Source organism: Amblyomma maculatum, chromosome 4 (genome assembly GCF_055883805.1).
Source record: "Amblyomma maculatum isolate TAMU_Amacu chromosome 4, ASM5588380v1, whole genome shotgun sequence".
In the NCBI taxonomy this organism is placed as follows: Eukaryota; Metazoa; Arthropoda; class Arachnida; order Ixodida; family Ixodidae; genus Amblyomma; species Amblyomma maculatum.
Window position 1 is genome coordinate 187,589,572 of NC_139347.1, and position 20,521 is coordinate 187,610,092.

The following is a 20,521-nucleotide window of genomic DNA, read 5'->3' on the forward strand; positions in this document are numbered from 1 at the left end:
TGCCTTGTCTAGATTAGAAATTACGGTCAATGAATATTTAAACAATTTAGAGATTTGGTTGACGGCAAATAAACTCGGTTTGAATCTTAATAAGACTACCTACATAATATTTAGGCCAATCAACACCACTCTTCAATGTAGTATAGTAATTAAATATAACAGCAACGTTATAAAGCAAGTTACGAATCACAAGTTTCTAGGCGTTTGGTTCAATAAAAACCTTTCATGGAATACGCACATTTTAAATTTAGTAAAATACTTGAGTAGAATTGTAGGATGTCTTTACAGAATTTCTAATTTGGTACCCGTTTGGTTAAAAATTTCAATTTATTATGCTCTTTTTTATTCCAAACTAACATACTGTATTCTCATATGGGGAACCACAACTTCTACAAATATTAATAAGTTGCTTGTTCTTCAAAAAAAAGCTCTTCGAGCTATTGAAGGTTATTACGGTATACCGCGCGACTTGCCTACAGAACCCTTATTTAAAAAATATGCCATATTAGCCGCTAATCAGATTTACTACTTTCGTCTTCTGCAGTACATTCACCATAATAGGCTGTATACTAATCTACCTGATAGATCTACAGTAACGTATGACCTGCGAACACGAAAAAAACTTGTACCTATTACCCGAACCAACTATGTAAAACAGAAATTAACTTTTCAGGTGCCATCCCTAATCAACAACACACCAAATTTGGAATTTTCATTGGCAGCTAGGGTATTTAAAAAGAACGTAAAACAATATTTAAATGAATATCCCCTATAATTGCAATGGTGGTAGTAACTGTATTTTTCTCATATGTAATCTTTTTTGTGTAAATATTTTTTGGTTTTAGTGAAAATATTTATGTTATTGACAGCGTGATCTGTTGATTTGTATATCTAAGGAATACTGCATGTATTCATATCTTTTACATATCGTATGTAAGTGTTGCATAATGTTTTTTTTTAAATTTTATATACACTAGAGATGTGTGCTGTTGTCTGTTGTTATCTGTTTTGGGAGCCAAGGCCCAGTCAGGCTTGCCGCCTTTTGCCTTGGCTTCCCCTTTCTTGTAAAAGAAAGAAATAAAAACAAACAAACAAACAAACATACTGAATAATTTTTTGATTTTCTCTTTTTTCTTTCACTTCATGACCCACTTTCTTCTCAACCATCCTCTCCTCCCCACTCCTTCACACCCACTTTCCCCTTCCCAGGTTTTCTTCTTCGGAAGCAAAAGCGTATTTAAACCCCTGCCAGTGATGATCGCTATGCCCAGACGAAGACAAGTCCACTTGTCGAAACGGTGGCTCATCTGCGGACTGAGGCGTACCCCATTTACCCTTGTTCAGTTCTTTTTCATACCGTGCAATCCATCTTCTTCCTTTCGTTCTTCCTGGATCCTTAATTTGGTATGAAATACATAAAAAAGTTCTAACAAGTATACACGCGAACAATGTACACGGGAGAAAGTTCGCGCACAACCTGTTTGAATCCCCACTCCCCTCTGTAATGTTTTACCTTGAGGGTACCAATAAAAGAAAATAAATAAAAATCCCCTGCCCCCCCCCCCCCCCCCCCCGTTTCCGGAGTCCCTGGACTTCAACGTTTTGTGCATAAAACTACATACACGTCTGTCGCCAACCGCTGGCGATGCCGTAAACTTACTTCAAATCCATTTCGTCTCTCTCTAATAGGCACCCTACTACAAGAAAGTCCGAGCATAAGAATTCTGGGCTCAATAATTCCCCAGTCAGGATCAGTGGCTGCTTGGCTTTCTCAGGCAAAAAAGAAAACACTTCAAACTGAGTTTGATAAGGAGAATTGCGCCTAAAAGGGGGATGCTGGCTTGTCGGTTGCACGCCAGTTAGTGAGGGCGCTTCTGCAGCCACGTTTGTTTATCAGGCCCAGTTCCAGGATCTTACCAAAACACAATGGCATCGCCTTGAAGCCGTAAATCGAGAAGCTATGAGGACCATAACATGCCTTCCACGACTCACACCGGTCGTTGCGTTACAAGTGAATGCGCAGCTCAACACGACTGATGAACTGGTGCAGCAGCTCAGTGATGCTCGCAGACTCAAGGCATCTTTGTCACATTCCACGTGACAAAGTGACATACTGAGGGCGTATGCGACGTCACACATTATTCTTCAGCCACCTGCGCCAGTTCTCCCTCCCTGGAAATTTGTACAGTTAGGAGACAACAAGCCAACTGATATCCGCATACTAACGTCTGCCAACTCGGCATCGTTGCTTCTCCAGAGATTTGAAGTGCAAGATACTCAGGGTCCATTGTAGTGTATGTGAATTTGCAAGCCTGCAAGCCTATGGAGGTGCAGCGGTGGCGTAGCGGTAGAACATCCGCCTCGCATGCAAGAGGACCGGGGTTCGAATCCCGGTGCCGCGCCATTCTCCACCGGATGAAACAAAAAAATCCGCCTGTCGATGGAATTGCATAAACAGGTTTGGGGTGCGACCTGATGCCGGTGAACATCTCCGGCAATGCACTCCCTCACCATAACAGGAGTTGGCCACCCTGGTGCAGTAATTGGCCGCTACCTCCTGTGATAAGCTCCATAAAACCCCGGCCCTCAGTCACCAACGGCTGCGGAACAACTGACCACGGCGGCAGTCAGACCTGTGACGCGGCAGGGGGTGCTAAGAAAGCCTGGCTCCGCTGGACAGGCCACCATTGGAAACTGACCCTGGCAACGCTTAATGCTAGAACCCTAGCTAGTGAAGCTAGTTTAGCAGTGCTGTTAGAGGAGCTAGAGGGCATGAAATGGGATGTCATAGGGCTTAGTGAGGTTAGGAGGCCGAATGAAGCATATACTGTACTGAAGGTTGGGCATGTACTGTGTTATTGAGGTTCACCAGAGAGGCGACAACTGGGAGTAGGTTTCCTTGTCAATAAGTATATAGCGGGTAATATAGATGAATTTTATAGTATTAATGAGAGGGTTGCAGGCATCGTAAGGAGGCTTAATAAGTGGTATAAACTGCAGGTTGTACAGGCCTATGCACCTACATGTAGTTATGATGAAGAGGCAGTTGAAAGCTTCTACGAAGATGTAGAATCGGCAATGCGAAAAGTAAAGAGGCCGTATACTGTACTAATGGACGTCTTCAATGCCAAGGTAGGGAAAAAGCAGGCAGGAGACAACGCAGTAGGTGACTATGGCATTGGTTCTAGGAATAGCAGGGGGAAGTTACTAGTTGACTTTGCAGAGCGTGATAACTTACGAATCATGAATACCTTCTTCAGCAAACGGAGAACTGGAAATGGACACGGAAAAGTCCTAACGGAGAGACTAAAAATGAAATCGACTAAATAATGTGTTCAACCCCCGCCATTATGCAAGATGTAGAAGTAATCGGGAAAGTGCGATGCAGTGACCACAGGATGGTGAGGTCCCGAATTAGCCTAAATCTGTAGAAGGAACGCAACAGATTAGTAAGAAAGAAACCCATCAACGAATTAGCGGTGAGGGGGAGGGCAGAAGAGTTCAGGATCTCGCTACAGAATAGGTATTCAGCTCTAACTGACGATGGCGACATTACCCTAGAGGCAAGGAACAATAATTTCAGAGATATCATTACTAAGTGCGCGGTAGAAGTAGGCGGTAGGATAGTTAGAGAGGATACCGGTAAGCTGTCTAAGGAGACGAAAGATTCGATTAAGAAACGCCAGAGTATGAAAGCTTCCAATCCAACCGACCAGATCGAATTGGCCGAGATATCAAAGCTAATCAATAAGCGCAAGGTGGCCGATATAAGGAAGTATAACATGCAGAAAATTGAGCATGGTGTAAAGAACGGGGGAAGCCTTAAAGCTATAAAGAAGAAATTGGGCATAGGCAAAAACCAGATGTATGCGATAAGGGACAAAGCGGGCAACATCATCACTAATATGAACAAGATAGTCAAAGTAGCCGAGGAGTTGTATACAGATCTCTACAGTAGCCAAAGTAGTCAGGACCGTAATGAGATTGGCGGCAGGGAAAAACAGTCAGACGTTCCACCAGTGACGAAGGACGAGGTCAAGAAAACACTAGAAAGTATGAAAAGGGGGAAATCAGGTGGAGAGGATCAGATAACTACAGATTTGCTGAAGGACGGGGGGGGGGGGGGAGATCGTGCTAGAAAAACTGGCCACCCTGTATACGCAGTGCCTGGTGTCATCGACGGTACCGGAACCATGGAAGAATGCAAACATTATCCTCATTCACAAGAAAGGGGACTCTAAGGACCTTAAAAATTACAGACCAATCAGCTTCCTGTCTGTTACGTATAAGGTATTTACTAAGGTAATCGCTAATAGAATCAGGACAACCTTAGACTGCAATCAAGCAAAGGATCAAGCAGTGTTTCGGAAACGGCACACTACTATCGATTATATCCATACCATCAATCAGGTGATAGAAAAATGCTCGGAATATAACCAGCCCTTATACATACCATTCATTGATTACGAAAAAGCATTTGACTCAGTTGAAACCTCAGCGGTGATGCAGGCATTGCGAAATCAGGGGGTAGACGTGCCGTACGTGAAAGTGTTGGAAGATATATATAGTGGCTGCACAGCAACCACAGTTCTGCATAAAGAAAGTAACAAAATTGCCATAAAGAAAGGTGTTAGGCAAGGAGACACAATCTCCCCAGTACTATTCACAGCTTTTTAGAGGAAGTATTCTGAGACTTGGAATGGGAGCAGTTAGGGGTAAGGTATAGATGGAGAATACCTCAGTAATCTGCGATTTGCTGATGACATTGCCTTGCTAAGCAACTCGGGGGATGAACTGCAAATAATGATTGATGACCTAGACAGGAAAAGTAGAAAGGTAGGCTTGAAAATCAATATGTAGAAGACTAAGGTAATGTTCAACAGCCTCGGGAAGGAACAGCAGTTTACATTAGGTAGCGAAATACTGGAAGTAGTAGGCGAATATGTCTACTTAGGACAGGCAGTAACCGCAGATCCGGACCATGAAAAGGAAATAACAAGAAGAATAAGCTTGGGATGGAGCGCATTTGGCAAGCACTCGCAGATTATGACTAGCAGCTTACCGGTATCGCTCAAGAGGAAAGTATACAACAGTTGAATCTTGCCTGTACTCACCTATGGGGCTGAACGTATAGGCTAACCAAGAGAGTTCTACTTATGTTAAGAACAACCCAGAGGGCTATGGAACGAAAAATGGTAGGGGTAACAAAGAGATAGGAAGCCTGCAGAGTAGGTCAGAGAAATAACTCAAGTTAAGTTACGACATTCTAGTGGAAATTAAGAAGAAATGGACATGGGAAGGACATGTAGTGCGAAGAGAGGATAACCGATGGTCGCTGAGGGTAACAAACTGGATTTTAAGGGAAGCAAAGCGTAGCAGGGGCGGCCGAAAGTTAGGTGGGCGTATGATATTAAGAAGTTCGCAGGGGTCAAGTGAATGCAGCTAGCACAGAACCGGGTTAAGTGGAGAAATATGTGTGAGGCCTTCGCCCTGCAGTGGGTATAATCAGGCTGACGATGATGATGATGATGATGATGATGCAAGCCTGTGAAGCCAGAACAGCAATCTATTGTCCATGAAGACCTAGCCTGAACCAGACCTCTACGTGTAAGCTTTCGGAACCACTTACATCTTTCTGCGCTGAGCTCGTGGCTGTTCAGGAGGCACTCTGCTCAGTGGCTTCCATAACCATGCTCCCTGCAGCACACATTGCCATCTGCACTTACGCACTTCAAGCACTACGTTTGCTCTGACGTGTCAGTCGCTGCCCTAAAATATGCCAAAACATCCACCACCTTTCGGCGGGCATCCCGCAGTCAGTACGGATCGAGTGGGTCCTATGAGACATCCTGCCTTCCCAAATTCAATCAGATTTAGCGACCCGCCTCGTGAACTAAGACGCATCAATGCCACGGCTCCTTGGACGACGCTACCCTGCTTTTATCAAGAAAGGAAAACCTCCGGCCCCGCACACGTGCACTTATCCCTTCGTGTGCGGTATCCCTTCCCCGCGGTCTCACCCGCGCAGAGGAGATTGCGCTTAGGAGGATCCAGGTGGTGTTGCCCTCACACCAGCGGTCAGTAGGACGTGGTCTCACTTCCAACACTTATATCCCCGCTTAGGGTGCCCGATCTGTAAAAACGAAAATGTCGAAGCCGACATTCACCACTTGTTGCGGAACTGCCCAGCACTGAAGCCAGCACGAATCTGGCACCTGACGATAGCTTGCCTTTCAGCAACCAATCCTGTCTCATATATAGCTTGGACGCAGGGACCTCATCATCACTCACTCCTGGAATTCATAAAATCAGCCAACCTTTTTTCATTCATTATTCATTTGTTCATCATTCATCTTATACCCTACTGATTCCCTGAGGCAATAAATATCGATTAAAAAAAACAGCCTGCCATGGCTAATTCATGTGCCATCGCCAGCCGCCATCCTTATTTTCTTCTTCCAGCAGCCGTGTGTTGGCCGTACTCTGGGCGCAGCCAGAAGACGGAGCTAGAGAAAAACACAGAAGCAAAAAATTAAACAAATTTAAGGAAAAGAAGCATTGTGTAGAAGCATATTCAAACTGGAAAATGCAGATCAAGGTCTGCAGTCAGGCAGGCAGTAGCTTCCGCGCCAGGTGGCCAGGAGTGTGCAACTCAGGTCGCCACAGCTCGAGCTCTGGCGACCTATGTTGCACGCTCGATGGCCCGCAGTTGGATTAGTGGGTCCGAGCTGACCATAGCGGCCTCCCACTGCTCGCAGGTGGAAGGCTACAGATTTTACGGAGGGGAGTCTCGTGCCCATAAGATGGAATGGTAGTTAGCCCTCTGGTTGCATAAGTTACAGTAAGGGGTGTATAATGCAGAGTATGCATTGGCGTAAATGGCTGGATTTGGAAAGGAATGCGTCTGTAACTTTCGCCAGGTGACCTCCTGTTCCATTGTGCGAGATTTGTGTCCCGGAGGGTATAAGGTACGTGTTTAACGGAAGTGTAGTGTAATTTCTTGATAGGAAACCATGCGGTCCCTCGCCCATCTCATGAGGGGTTGTGCCATCACCCGGCTCGGGCGAAATTCTGGACAGCCTCATTTCCAAGAAGAGAAGAATGTGCTCGTGTCCAGATTAGCTTCATTGAACAGTGAGGCGCTTGAAAAAAAAAAGAAGAAATTTGAGTCCTACAGTGAATATCTTGCCTTTGCTGTAATTTCTTATTGCGGTTTTTGAGTCGTTAATTATATGAAGGGCTGAGGTTGAGGTTATCGCGAGGGTGATCGTACCTTCCTCCGCTTCCTGCCAGTCGTTGATGACGATCGAACCGACTGTGAGCTGTTGACCCTGATAATTTACAGTCACAATCGTGAAGGCATTACGGTCCGCGTGTTCGGCTGCATCGACATAGACCGCGTCTTGTCTGAACTGGTATTGCTTGTAAACGGCTTTGACTCTTTCTACTCGCTTGCCTGAATGAAATTCAGGGGGCATATTCTTCGGGAGAGGTACGATTTTCCGCAGGCTGATTGAAAGCGGCGCTTTGTCCTGCCTTGTTGCGGGGTAAGTGATTGATTGAGAGGGCATCAAGGATAAAGCGTCTGGTCGGTGTGTGGGTTAGCCGTTCGTATTGAGAACGTGAGGAGGGCATCTACCAGCTCGCTAAGAGTGTTGTGGACTCCGGCGGCACTGACGCGCTCCGTGGAGGTATTTATGCAGATACCAGTGCGGACGTGAACGTGAACTTCAGTTCCCCACACACCGATCGACCTTTCACGGGGATGTAACACACGCCAAGAGGTGGTAGCACTCCTAGTTAAGCCTGTACGCATGCCACTTATACTAGTTTTCTTTTATGGCCGTTCTGGTTCCGCATCTCCTAATCTTGGATGGGTTTGTTTTCTGCGTTCTACCTACTCGGGTATCCCTATTCTAGTCGGTGCAGACTTCAACGGCGCACATACCTCGTGGGGTTACCCATCGGATTCTCCCAGGGGTACACAAATCCAGGGAAGCTTTTCAGATAATTCTTTCCATCTTTTAAACCACCCGCATACATCTACCCGTCCACGAGGTGGGCCTTATTCAACTGATTTGACTTGGTGGTTAGGCCCTGGTAGCCCTCGTTGGGCGGTTGAACCAGATACCTGGAGTAGTGATCACAGTCCTATCTTTATCTCTCTCACTCCTTCGCGGATACGTAAAATACGCCGTAGCGTACGAATAACATCATGGGACTCTGTACGCGCAGACAATCGCTTATCTGATTTCACCCCATCATCAGCATTGTCTACTCTCTCTACTGTTCTTGCGTCCCACACGATTACCACCACTGTAAATGAAGACAAGCCAAACCCGGACATCCACCTCCTGAATCTTTGGGCTCCGCGTCGCCAGGCAGATCATTATGCTGCTCGTAACCCCGATGACCCATCGGCTATCCCCGCTCTTCACCAGGCTACCGCGCGTGCGAGGCGGTATGAAAACCGTCTAGGAAGGCAACATTGGGCTTCATGGTGTGAGCGCCTGTCCTCCAAGCAAAGTAATCGACAACTTTGGAGAGCGTTTCACGCCGTGGAGCGCTCTTCTAAGGTTCTGATTACACAGAGAGCGTTCGCCTTGCGATGAATGCAGATGAGGACACATTTGCAAAACAGGCGGCCAGACAGATTTTCCCCACTATGATTCCACCTCGCCTTCTCCACCTTGCTTTCCGGTTACCGAATCCCCCGATGCGATTATTTCTGACCTAACCATGGCAGAGCTGCTGGCCTCCATTGAACGCCTCAAATCTAACTCTGCTCCCGGGCACGACGGCATACCTAACTCCTTATTCCGCAACTTGGAAGGGAGTACTTTGCAGGCCCTGCTTGATGCATTCAATGGCGTGTGGCATTCTGGTGTCATGCCGGACGAGTAGAAGCATTCTATTGTTGTTCCAATACCGAAGTCAGGTCATCCTCCAGTATCTCTCTCGGCCCTTCGTCCAATTTCCCTGACGCCAACAATCTGCAAGCTTTACGAAAACATTCTCGCCACTCGCTTATCGTGGTGGTTGGAATCCCATGATTGTTATCCAGAATCCCAAATTGGCTTCCGCCCGCAAATAGGAACGGAGGACGGTCTTGCTACTTTGGCTGCTGACGTGCTTCACCACTCTCCGCACAGTCATCTTGTTAGAACTGTGATTGATATAACAAAGGCATATGATAACATCCTTCACTCAGCCGTTCTTGCCTCCCTACAAACTCTTGGTCTCCCTCACAGGTTTCCCCTCGCCATTTACGCCCTTCTAACAAATAGAACGTTCAGTGTGCGTGTCCATGGAAAGCCCTTTGGTCACTTCCCCTCAAACAGAGGAGTGGCCCAGCGCTCCGTTCTCACCCCTACATTATTTAATGTGGCTTTCATTCCACTTGTTCGAGCCCTAGAGGCCATCCCTTCTATACGCGTGCTTGCGTATGCCAATGATATAACCTTATGGTGCTGTCACCCAGATACGTCTGTCCATCAGGCGGCCCTCAAGCATGCGCTGGAAGTATTGACATTTCGCCTCCCTCTTTTGGGCCTACCTCTTTCGCATACAAAATCCTGTTTCATTTGCATTTGAAATAAAGCTGGCATGCGGAAAGCTCCGACTATAAATTTTTGATAGATAATACCCCAATTCCTCAGGTACAAACCGTTCGCATTCTTGGGCTTCTTCTTCATTTCCCTGGGACTGGCACCCCGTGGCTGACAGCCATCCGTAAGACCACTCACGCTACTCTAGGTCTCATTCGTCGCATAGCTATGCGCTCTGGCGGCGCGCGTGCTCACACGACCCGCCAGCTTGTCCGCTCTGTCCTCCAGCCGCGTATAATCTACCAGGCACAGTTTCAACGTCTCACCCGCAGACAGTGGGACTCCCTTGAGGCCCTCAATCATGAGGCTATGCGTGCAATAACATATCTTCCCCGCCTAACACCCATACCAGTACTTCAGGAGTATGCCCAGCTAAATACGCTCACTGAACTCGTTGATCAGCGGATGGCAAACAGAGCTCGCAAACAGTCTTTACAACTACATCATTTAAAGACACTACCTCCATGGTCGTACTGCCAGCTCACGGATAATCGCCCCACTGCTTCCCCGTCGGTATCATCCGCACATCAGCCTGAAGGGTGCATATTATATACCGATGCATCACATACTGCAGAGCGAGGAGTTACTTCTGTGTATAGTCCCTCTCATCCGCATCTCAGCACTCACGTGACATATACCGCGGATACGTACAACCCTCAGGTACTGGAACATCAAGCCATTTACAATGCCATACATTCCCTTCCACCAGTTCCTACATTCAATGCAGTTCATCTTTGCACAGACTCTCTCACTGCCCTTAAACAGCTTAAGGCCGTTCGACGCACATTCCAAATAACACAGTCCATACATTTGCTCTGTTCAAAGTACCCATGTCCTGTGCGCATACACTGGATTCGCGGCCATGCTCGCGATCCACATAATATTCAAGCGGATGCTATGACGCACATAAACACATCAGGCGATCCACCACCTTCCCCTCTTCCCCCAGATCCGTTCCTGTCCCACTTTTCCGATTCGCAAGTTCTGCGCCAGCGAACACGCGCTCTCATGAATGAGAAAACTTTATTTTCGTCAGAGAGCATGTATGGATGGTTCCGTGTTAGATGGCCATCAACCCATGGCTGACGGCGACCTGGGTGGCCCACTCCACGGCCCTGGTCTAGACGACCGGGTATGAGCTGGCCAACACGGCCTCCCACTGCTCGAGGGAAGGATCAAGCTCATTCCTCCGTGTTCGCACCCTCTCCCCCGTAGTCTTATTCGGCAGGAGGAGGTAACAGTGCGCCGGATCCGGGCAAGGGCGGCTCTGACCTCATCTGTTCGACATCGATGGCGGGAAAAAGATCTACCAGTGACTGACAGGTGCCCTCACTGTAACACTCCACCTGACGTCTGCGATGTGCGTCACTTGTTGTGGACGTGTCCATCAAGACTCACATTAGGCAACGGATAATCACGAAGGTGGGCCTGCGGTGGAATCGCGATAGTGATTATGAGAAATGGACAATGGACAATCGCTACACTGCCAATCTTCTCGAATACATAAGCGCAACTGGACTTCACTCCTTCTTTTAACTTTCTCTCTCCTGCATCCCATTCCGCCTTTCTCAACTTATGCCTTGTGGCAAACTTTTCGAAAAAACAAACAAACTAGCCGAACACCTTCACTGGCCGTTTCGAGTGGGTTCAGGCCATATCGTGTCTAATATCCGCATACTCAATTCGAAAAACACGGAGCCGAGGTGAACCGCGTCAGCTCGCTCTCAAGGCAGAGTGCCTTGTTTGCAACAATTTTATTTTCGGCTCGCTGTTCGATTCGAAGCTTTCAAGGACTAGGCGTTTCTGACGGGCTAAGCCTAATCGACGCCCTCAGGGCCACCACGACCACGGCTGCTCCCGGGCCACAGCCGGGCGGCGCTGCCGCCACAGCGCACCCGGAAGATGTGACCTTCAAAACTTTACGTCCGGCGACCTTCACTCCGAGCCAACCACCCACTACGACCCCACAGTCAAGCCAAGATACAAGGCGTTCCGAGCATCCGCCCTTACCGGCGGGGCACGAGCAGATGGATGCTGCGCCGTACTTCGCATCCAGCCGAACCCTGACTCCGACACCACAAACGCCACAGGTTACACCGACTACAACCCCACAGTCAAGCCAAGTTACAAGAAGTTGTGATTACCCGCTCTTACCGGCGGGGCATGAGCAGATGGGCGCGGCGCCGTACTTCGCATTCAGCCGAACGCTGACTCCGACGCCACAAACGCCACAGGCTACACAGGCAGCGTTGATAACCAGCTATTGCTGACGGTGCACGAGGAAATGGGTGCCGCAGCTCTGACTGTCTCTGCAAGCCCTCCTGCTCAGGTTAAGACAGCTACAGGATGCAGCATGACTTCAACGTACCGCAAGCGTCAAGTGTCCCCGCAACGCCTGCACACAGAACGGGTGAGTCGTCCTCATTTCACTGCTCTCATCAGGCCACTTAACAAAGTGCATATCACAAACATCCCGAAACAGGCTATTACCAACGCAATAGAGAAAAGTGCTCCGTCTCAGTGTTTTTCGGATATGGCCATTCTCCGCTTTGATTCTTCTGCTAACTGCATCCGCATAACTGTCAGGGGCGCCGAGTATTTCAAGAAGCTGTGTACATTGACCCGCTTAGTCGCGCGAACGCGGGATTCTGTCCAAGCGTTCGATGTGGACACGTCCCCACTGAAGCTGCCTGCGGTTGGCAGCACGCGAGGTTTGATCAGAATTAGAGAAGGCCTCACGATGGACTATATCATGGCACATCTGCGCTGCGAGACAGCTGTGCCACAGCTGTCTCACAGCGCAGACATACGCATGCTCGGCAAGACAAGTTTGCTACTTCTGACCTTCGCATCAGACACATTACCTTCTCGGCAAGTATTCGACTACGAGATTACACGAGTCCATGAATACCTTCCACGCCCAGTCGCATGTTATAACTGTCACCGCATCGGCCATGTAGCCAAATACTGCTCGTTTCCCACCGTTTGTCGGGATTGCGGTAAGAGCCCGCACCCTGAAGACCCCGGCTGCAAGCAGTTTCCTCATTGCGTAGCCTGCGGCATTTCCACTCATATCGCTCTGAGTGTCCAGTGCCCGGCTCGAGCTTATGCAAAGCCTGTCGACAAATCGGCACCTAAGGAGTCGGATGATCCGAATACGTATCAGGTGACATCCTCGCATACTGTCTCCAAACATGTATCATATGTTGAAAAGACCCCTTCTCCAGTTTTAGTCGAGGTCATTGAGAACCTCAGAGCAGAAATATCTGAACTACGCCGCGAAAATCACCGTCTCCGGGAGATGATAACTAAGGACAAGATAACAATGGACACCCGAACTCGTTCCCAGACTCCGCAACTCAGCCGCTCACAGAAGGGCCGCAAAAGCCGTTCGCCTACCCGCCGGCCGCAACCGGTCACAGCGTCTGATTCCGCCTATATCCACATGCTGGGGCTAATGCGACAGGAACGCGCCCAAGAGACACAGAAGCTGGAAGAAACTCTGCGAAAGGAAGTTAATGCAACCCTAACTGCTGCCCTCACTTCCATGCAGAGCCATCTGCAGACTGTGTTTGAGGAGTTCCAACGTACCACACTCACAGACGATAGTAAGCGCCGTAAATCTGTGTCCCTTTTGTGAGTACTATGGCTCATGGGATTCAATGGAACTGCAGAAGCTTCAATCAGAACGGTCCTACCCTTCGTATATTTGTGCCTCAGCGCCGTCCTCGTTTGATACTCCTTCAAGAAACGCGCGGTCCTTGTAAAATTCCTGGTTACTGCACTTACCATACACCTACTATCCAACATAAAAAACGGCCGTGCAGAGGGACAGACGGCCGTCTTAATCCGAAACGATTGTCCTTCCATTTAACTCTCGCTTCAGTTCCTTTGCTCTCTCACTCGTGAGATTGTTGCAGTAAAAATCTTCACCCCTGACCAAAAACCTTTCGTCGTAACGTCGGCCTATTTCCGGCCAGGTAACGTCATGGCAGAACCCTGTACTTGGCTCCCTGACCTTGAAAACGCAACACACCCTTATCATATTCTTATTGGCGGATATTTCAACGCACATCACGTAGCCTGGAGCTCATCTCAGCCTAATCAACGTGGTAAACACCTATATGACGCCCTTGATCAAACTCTTCTTACCCTGTGCAACGAACCTAACGCGCCAACCCGTATCGGTCTCCATCCCTCTCAAGCAGACACTACACTCGACCTTACATTCTCATCACGACGTCATCTTCGGCGCTGGGAAGTCCTTTCTAAATCTTGGGGTAGTGATCACTTGCCCATCTTGCTCACTCTCAATCGTAAATGTCTTCGCGTTCGGACAACACATTTGTTTTTCAACTGGGAGAAGTTTCGTGCTAATACTACGACCCCCTTCTCGGATATTGACTCCTTTCTGTCTGTACTCCGAGATGCCCGCACTCAAGCTCTCGAATATATCCTCCGTGACGATTCCACAGTTGGCATGCATTCTCACCTGGCTAACCTTTGGCGTCGCGCAGATCACCTCACGCAACGTTTTCGGACACGCGGAAAACGTCACAAAGATCTCGTGCTTCTTCGACGACAATTCAAACTTATCCGGGCATACCAGCTTCACCTGCAAAGTGAGGCTTGGCACTCTACATGCGACCGTCTTGGACAAGTACCGGGCCTATTACAACTTTGGAGCATCTTTCGTGGTCCAAATGGCAAGGCACGCGGGGCCCCACCTCTCGCCGATCTCCTTCTCAATGGCAACCCGGCTGATGTTGAAGATGAAGTTATACGCACTTTTTTCCCACACGCCAGCCTAACGCTTCCACCAGCAGTTTTAATTTTCCCAGTCAGAAACCCTGATCCAGACCTTGATCGCCCATTCTCAAAGGGAGAACTGCAAGCAGCCCTCGGAAGAGGCTGAGCTCGCGCCACACCCGGGCATGACCGAGTCAGTTGGCAGGAGCTTCGCAATCTCGACTCGGCAGCCCAGGATGCCCTTCTCGACATCATTAATTCTTACTGGGAGACCGGAACGGTACCGGATAAACTCAAGCTTTCTCTTATTCTTCCTATCCCTAAACATGGCAAAAACCCTCGACTTCCTAGTAATTTGCGTCCAATCGCCCTGACTTCACATCTTTGTAAACTCATCGAGCGCCTGCTGCATACCCGAATTAGTCACTACATTGAATACGTCAGTCCTGGATTTCATCCAGCTCACGCCGGCTTCCGCCCTAACCTCGGAACGCATGACTGCCTTTGGCTTTTGCGAAGAGTTCTGAATAGAGCTCATCGTAAAGCGCTACCTGACTATCTCCTGGTTGTCGATATACACAAAGCCTTTGACAATGTTCGTCTTGAGGTTATCCTGGAGGAACTCGCCAAACGCTTTCCTAGTACTCGTGCCCAAATCTGGATCCGCAATGTTTTGACATCTAGACCCATTCAGCTACATGGAAAAGCTCCGGGATGTGTGCCCAAAACCTATTACTTGGATAGGGGTGTACCTCATGGCTCCATTCTCGGACCCATATTGTTCAACTTGGCCGTGACACGCGTCGCTGAGAAACTGGAAATCAGCACAAGCGCAAGATTCGCTATATATGACGATGATATTACCGTCTGGACCGAGGCAGCGGATTACGTAGACAAATATTCTATGGAGATTGAACTTCAGGCGGCCCTTCTTTATCTTGAAGATACACTAACCAAAATTGGCCTCGAACTCGCACCATATAAAACAGAATTGATTAGTATCGACGGAAAACATAAAACCAATCCCAGTATGCAGATCCATCTTCACATCGGAGGCAACACCATAACCTCCTCAAATGGGCAAATCCGCATTCTTGGCCTGCCCATCTCAAGCTGCAACAGTCCCCAGAAATGGGTTCATCAGCTACAACGCCAGCACTGCTACATACTATTCGTCGCCCGTCCAATCGGCACGACGGTGCGCGGCAACATGCCTGCCGTGCGATGGCCAGAGCAGTGGCGGTCGGAAAAATCCTCTATGGCACACCCGTCCTCGAACTGTCGAAGACTGACTCCGCTAAGGTCGAACACCTTCATCGCGCAACACTACGCACTATTACCGGTCTACCTAAGCACACTCCTATATCTGAACTTGAGCGTTTGGCCGCTCTTCCACCGCTCACTACCATCGTTACCGAGTCACAGACGCGTCATCGAATACGTCTAAAAAACACTGTCCAAGGGCGTCGCCTGCTAGCCTGGGATGAACAGCGTAACGACGAAACACCAGCCCTATATGCATCTCTTCAACCTTGGGAGATGCCAGCAGTCACACGCCTCCATCGCCGACCTATAAACCGCGATTTTACGGTGAGGTTCAAGTGTCCGCTCAGACATATATAGTTCGCATTTTCTTTCCTATGAGCCAATTTGCATTTTACTTGCACACTTAATGATGTCAGTGGATGTGGAGCCCTCCATTACGGCGTCTCATAGCCTGAGTCGTTTTGGGACGTTAAATCCTATAAATAAAACTAAACTAGAAGACCGTAGTTTGATTCGGGGAAAGAAAAGTGCTGTATTTGCCTCCCTTCTCGTTAGACACCTGAAGCGTACACATAAACGTTAGACTATTTTAGTAGGCTCCGAACCTCCTCCACTAATAATGTATAGGTCATATACATATTGGCAGCCTGCCGGGGTGGTGCAGTGGTTAGGGCGCTCGACTACTGCGCCCAAGGACGCGGAATCGAATGCAGGTCTCGGTGGCTGCTTATCGGTGGAGGCGAAAAGCTAGGCGCCCGTGGGCTGTGCGATGTCAGTGAACGGTAAAGAACCCCAGGGGGTCGAAATTTCTGGAGTCCTCCACTACGGCGTCCCTCGTAGCCTGAGTCACTTTGGGACGTTAAACGGGGCATGAAACGGCTAGAAAGGTCACTGACAAACGTTTTTAATGTGTAGAATAAATGCTTCCGAGCAATCTTCCAAAGTAAAAGTCCTCGGAAAAAATCCAGCGAATTATTATTAATTTTTAAAAACAGCGTTTTTTGAAATTTGCGGGCTGCGCCATTTCCGCGTGGTGGCGAGATTCGGGACTATTCTGCCGTGATTACCTACGTCAGAAGTCACAGAGTAACAGGCCACGACAGGCTGCCATTGGCTGCAGCCGCGACGGCCACTACGTCACGGACACACTTCCGGCAGCTGCGAAAGTCGTCTGCTCGAGTGCTGCAATGACATGCGCAATGCATGCGAGAACCCAAGCTTGGCGCTTTGGTTCGCGATGTTAACCGAAAAGGTGGTGGCGTCCGACTGAAAGTGCGCGTCGCTGCAGGAGTGCGAAACGAGCACCAGCTGGACCGATTTAACACCGTACCGAATTAATAGGCAGCATCAACCTTCATGTACCGACCGACGGCGCAGCAGCGTACTGTAGTCCCGTGTCCCGTCTCGTCTTTGCCGCATTGATCATTTGTGCGGCGTGTTGTGTGCGTCAAAAAAAAAAAAAGGTCTACCCTCATCTTGATCGCAAAAGTACACAAATTCGCACTGCGTAAGTGCAGCACCCGATGCCGCCAGGCACGGGCGCTGCGGCCGACGGTACTCCGGTCGTGCGCTGCTCCCTGCTCATCGCTAGGCCTTTTTTCTTTTGCATCGCAGCCACGGCGGACGGCGTTTTAGAATCGTCCGCTTCGCTGCGTCTCTAGTGTAGTCGCTCGCGTGTTCCTGTGCACGATTCTTGCGTGTAGCTTCGGAAAGCGGTGACAACCTGCGCTGCCGAACTGAATGTGCCGAGCTGCTTGCTGCCTTCCGCCGTCGATTCTAGCTCGTACGATGCGTACACATGAGATAAACACGCGTGCACGCTACGCATTGGCACTTCCTAAACGATTTGCGAAAGGACGTCAAAAAAAAAAAAAAACACTACACTACACTATCCTTTTTATTAATCTCAATTTTAAGATTCGCGGAATAATTCGTGCTCACCTGTCATCCGATATCCAAACTCTGTAGCGATCATCAGTCCGTGCTCTCGTCGGTGATACGTACGCGTATACATTTCATTCGTTATACACAAGAGATGCCTCTCGCCGACAATAATGAAAGCAGCTCCGGACTGAAAACGACGACGGCATATGTTTGCACGCGGGCAACTCGCACGCTCGATCGTCTGCTAGCATCCATGCAGATTCGATGCTATCGCAGCTATCGCCCTATCGCGTAAACTCCGCGAGGGGTCACCGGCCGCCGTTGGTCAAACCGCAGAAGACGGTACCAAAGAGACTGACCCAGGCAGCGCGAGAGAAGAAAGCGGTCTTGTAGAAAGCCGTGCTCGGCAGGAGTGCACGCTAATTTGCGCGGAATGGGACAGGGATATGAAGGAAAGTGCTCCCTCCGCGGTGGACGCCGGTATGTGTGGACTCCCACCTGCAGGTATGCGCTCGCGAACGACCCAAGTCGTTCGGGCTGCTGTCGCACACAATTCAGAGAGGTCAAGAAACTGAAAACACTGGCGGCCGAGGAAGACAGCAGACAAGGTTGAAAGCCATGCAAACGCAGACGGGACGGGAAAGGCAGAGACCGTGAATGCATGGGCGAAGCTCGGGGAAAACAGGCGCGACGACCGGAAGTCAGAACCGAGCGTCACCCGACGACGCTTCGTGGGCGGGGCGCGGGGCGGAGTTCCCAAGCTGTTTTCTTCGTTTTTTTTTTTTCTGGTTTCTCTGAGTGTTGAGTTGAGGGGAGCGAGGAGGAGCGCCATTTTTAATAGCCGATATCTCTGCTGTTAATGAAGCTAGTTAAAAAACTCTTGCGGTGAATTGACCTGTGAGGGAGTACCTATCTCTTGACCGATTTGCTTTACCCCTTTTTAGGCATTGCATGACCCCTTTAAACACCAAAAGCAAACCATATTGGAAGCCAACTTAAAAGCAACACAAAAAAAGATGCATTGCATCCAATATCCAATGTTTGCCCTTGATACAAGTGCCACATGGCGGCACAGAAACTGTGTAAACATACGACAGATCGAATAAATTACATTCACATAACGTTGTGCTTAGATAGCATAAATTACAGTGATGAGACTGAAAACCCATTTGCGTCACAAATCATAACACTCTAATTGAGTCTGCTGTCCATAGGTCTCGGCTCGATGCTTTGGTACCTCGATGACTGACCATTGCCACGAGGCTTGCTGGTTCGTCCCTTCTTCACATTCCGCCAGTTCAGCGTCTGCTTCATGAAGTCCACACTCTGAATGGAACCCGCAGCAGATAAAGGGCTGGCCAGAGTTGGCTTCTTCGACGGCTGCTGTGAAAAGAGCTGGGCATGGAGCAACATAAAGAGCGTGGTCCCAGCGAGGGCGAAAAGCACATCGCCACGACCAATGTCTTGCCGCACGGACAGCACTATGGCACACACCCCTCCCAAGCGGCCCAAACCGAAGAGCCAGCAACTCGCCCCGCAACGCACACGCGTCGGCACCATTTCGAAGACGTTGGCGAATATGAGGACTTTGACCGCGAACGTAAGCGGTTTGGCTAAAAGGAAGAACAATGTCGTTACGTAAGCGCATCCCAATGCGAAACTCAGGCTTATCACGCAGGAAACGCCACCGAGCGTTCCTACTGCTGCGGCTAGTAGATGTTGCGGTGAGAGTTTTCTGAACGTAGCGTAGAGCAGCGCGCAACTTGCGAGGTTGGTTCCGCTTGAGGCCCACTGGAACCAAGCAGTTGTTCCTAATATTACCCTGTCCTCGACGGCCATCAATGAGTATTGTGAGAACGAAGCAGAGAACGATAAGCCGATCATCACGAACGCGCTGCGCTGTACTGCCTTTGCTCTAGTTACGTCTCCTGCTGTGAGCAGCATGCGCATTTCAGTCCTCTGAACCTCTGCCTTGAGCCTTTCCAGCATGCAGTCAGTGTTCGAAACGGGAAAGTGATTTTCTTTGGCGGCAGCGATCATGAGCATTTCGGCTCTGGCCATGTCGTTTACTGCAATGCACCAGCGGGCTGACTCATGCACTGCGGACACCGCGTACAACGTGAGGACAGTCGGGGACAGCATGAAGATCTGGAGAACTATCCAGTTCAGCCCTTTGAGCAGCCGTGCCACAGCAAGCCATACCTCGGCAATCAGCAAGCCTGCGCACATGGCGGCACACAGGTCCCTGTTCCTGTTCTCGTGCGTGGATGCCTCAAAGAATAGTGTGCAGGCGAGGACGGCGACAGTTGCCACGCAGCCAGAGTTGAGAAACCTTGAAAGGACGTACATGTGGTATGATGCTGCGAAACATCCGCCCATCGTGGCCAGCTGCAGCACCGCCATCGCTGTGAGGAGCACGGGCATCCGGCCGACTCGGTCCGCCATCTGCCCGACGGCAGTCATCGCAATCAGCGAGCCGGCTATGTAGAGGCTCTCCGCCATGGCGCGCAACCAGCGTCTGTGGCAGACCAAGTCCCACTGACTTACGATGGTCCTCTTGCTGTACTCCGGGTCGTAGTCCCAATCATCGCAGTCAACAATCAGCGTGTCGTTAGGGTGACCTGGGTGTTTGTAGACGCTGCATCGACTGAAGCGACCGTCCGCCTCTAGAGGGATTGCCGAGTTCCTCCAGGAGGCCGCAGGCACCTTCATTTCGCCCTGTGGCTGCTTGCACCAGTGGTCGACGTCACCAGAGATGAGACTGAAGGCGAGGGTGTGGCACTGCATTGCGCACACGGAGAATATAACGAGATTGAAGAACCAGCGCTGAAAATGACCATGGCCGAACACATCACTGCAGTCATAGCAGTCGCTCGTCACTACGTCTACTCTACTGAGCCTGCGTCTAGACAGCAGAAGCATCTTAGACGTTAATACGGGAGGTATATTAGCTGCCCTAACCTGAAACACGGTCTTCTTCTTCTTCTTCTGCCTTGATATATGGCACATACCCA

At 49.4% G+C, this 20,521-nt stretch overlaps 1 protein-coding gene across 1 annotated transcript; it reads right to left on the bottom strand.

The window, feature by feature from the left end:
* Positions 1–18,698: 18,698 nt before the first annotated feature.
* On the bottom strand, positions 18,699–20,294 carry LOC146193849 (solute carrier family 22 member 7-like). Its single transcript, XM_084600629.1, has 2 exons — positions 19,431–20,294; positions 18,699–18,902 (listed from the first exon to the last, which is right to left on the bottom strand). The coding sequence occupies exons 1-2, from the start codon at positions 20,292–20,294 to the stop codon at positions 18,699–18,701; spliced, it is 1,068 nt and encodes a 355-aa protein (XP_084456755.1).
* Between the last annotated feature and the right edge of the window lie 227 nt (positions 20,295–20,521).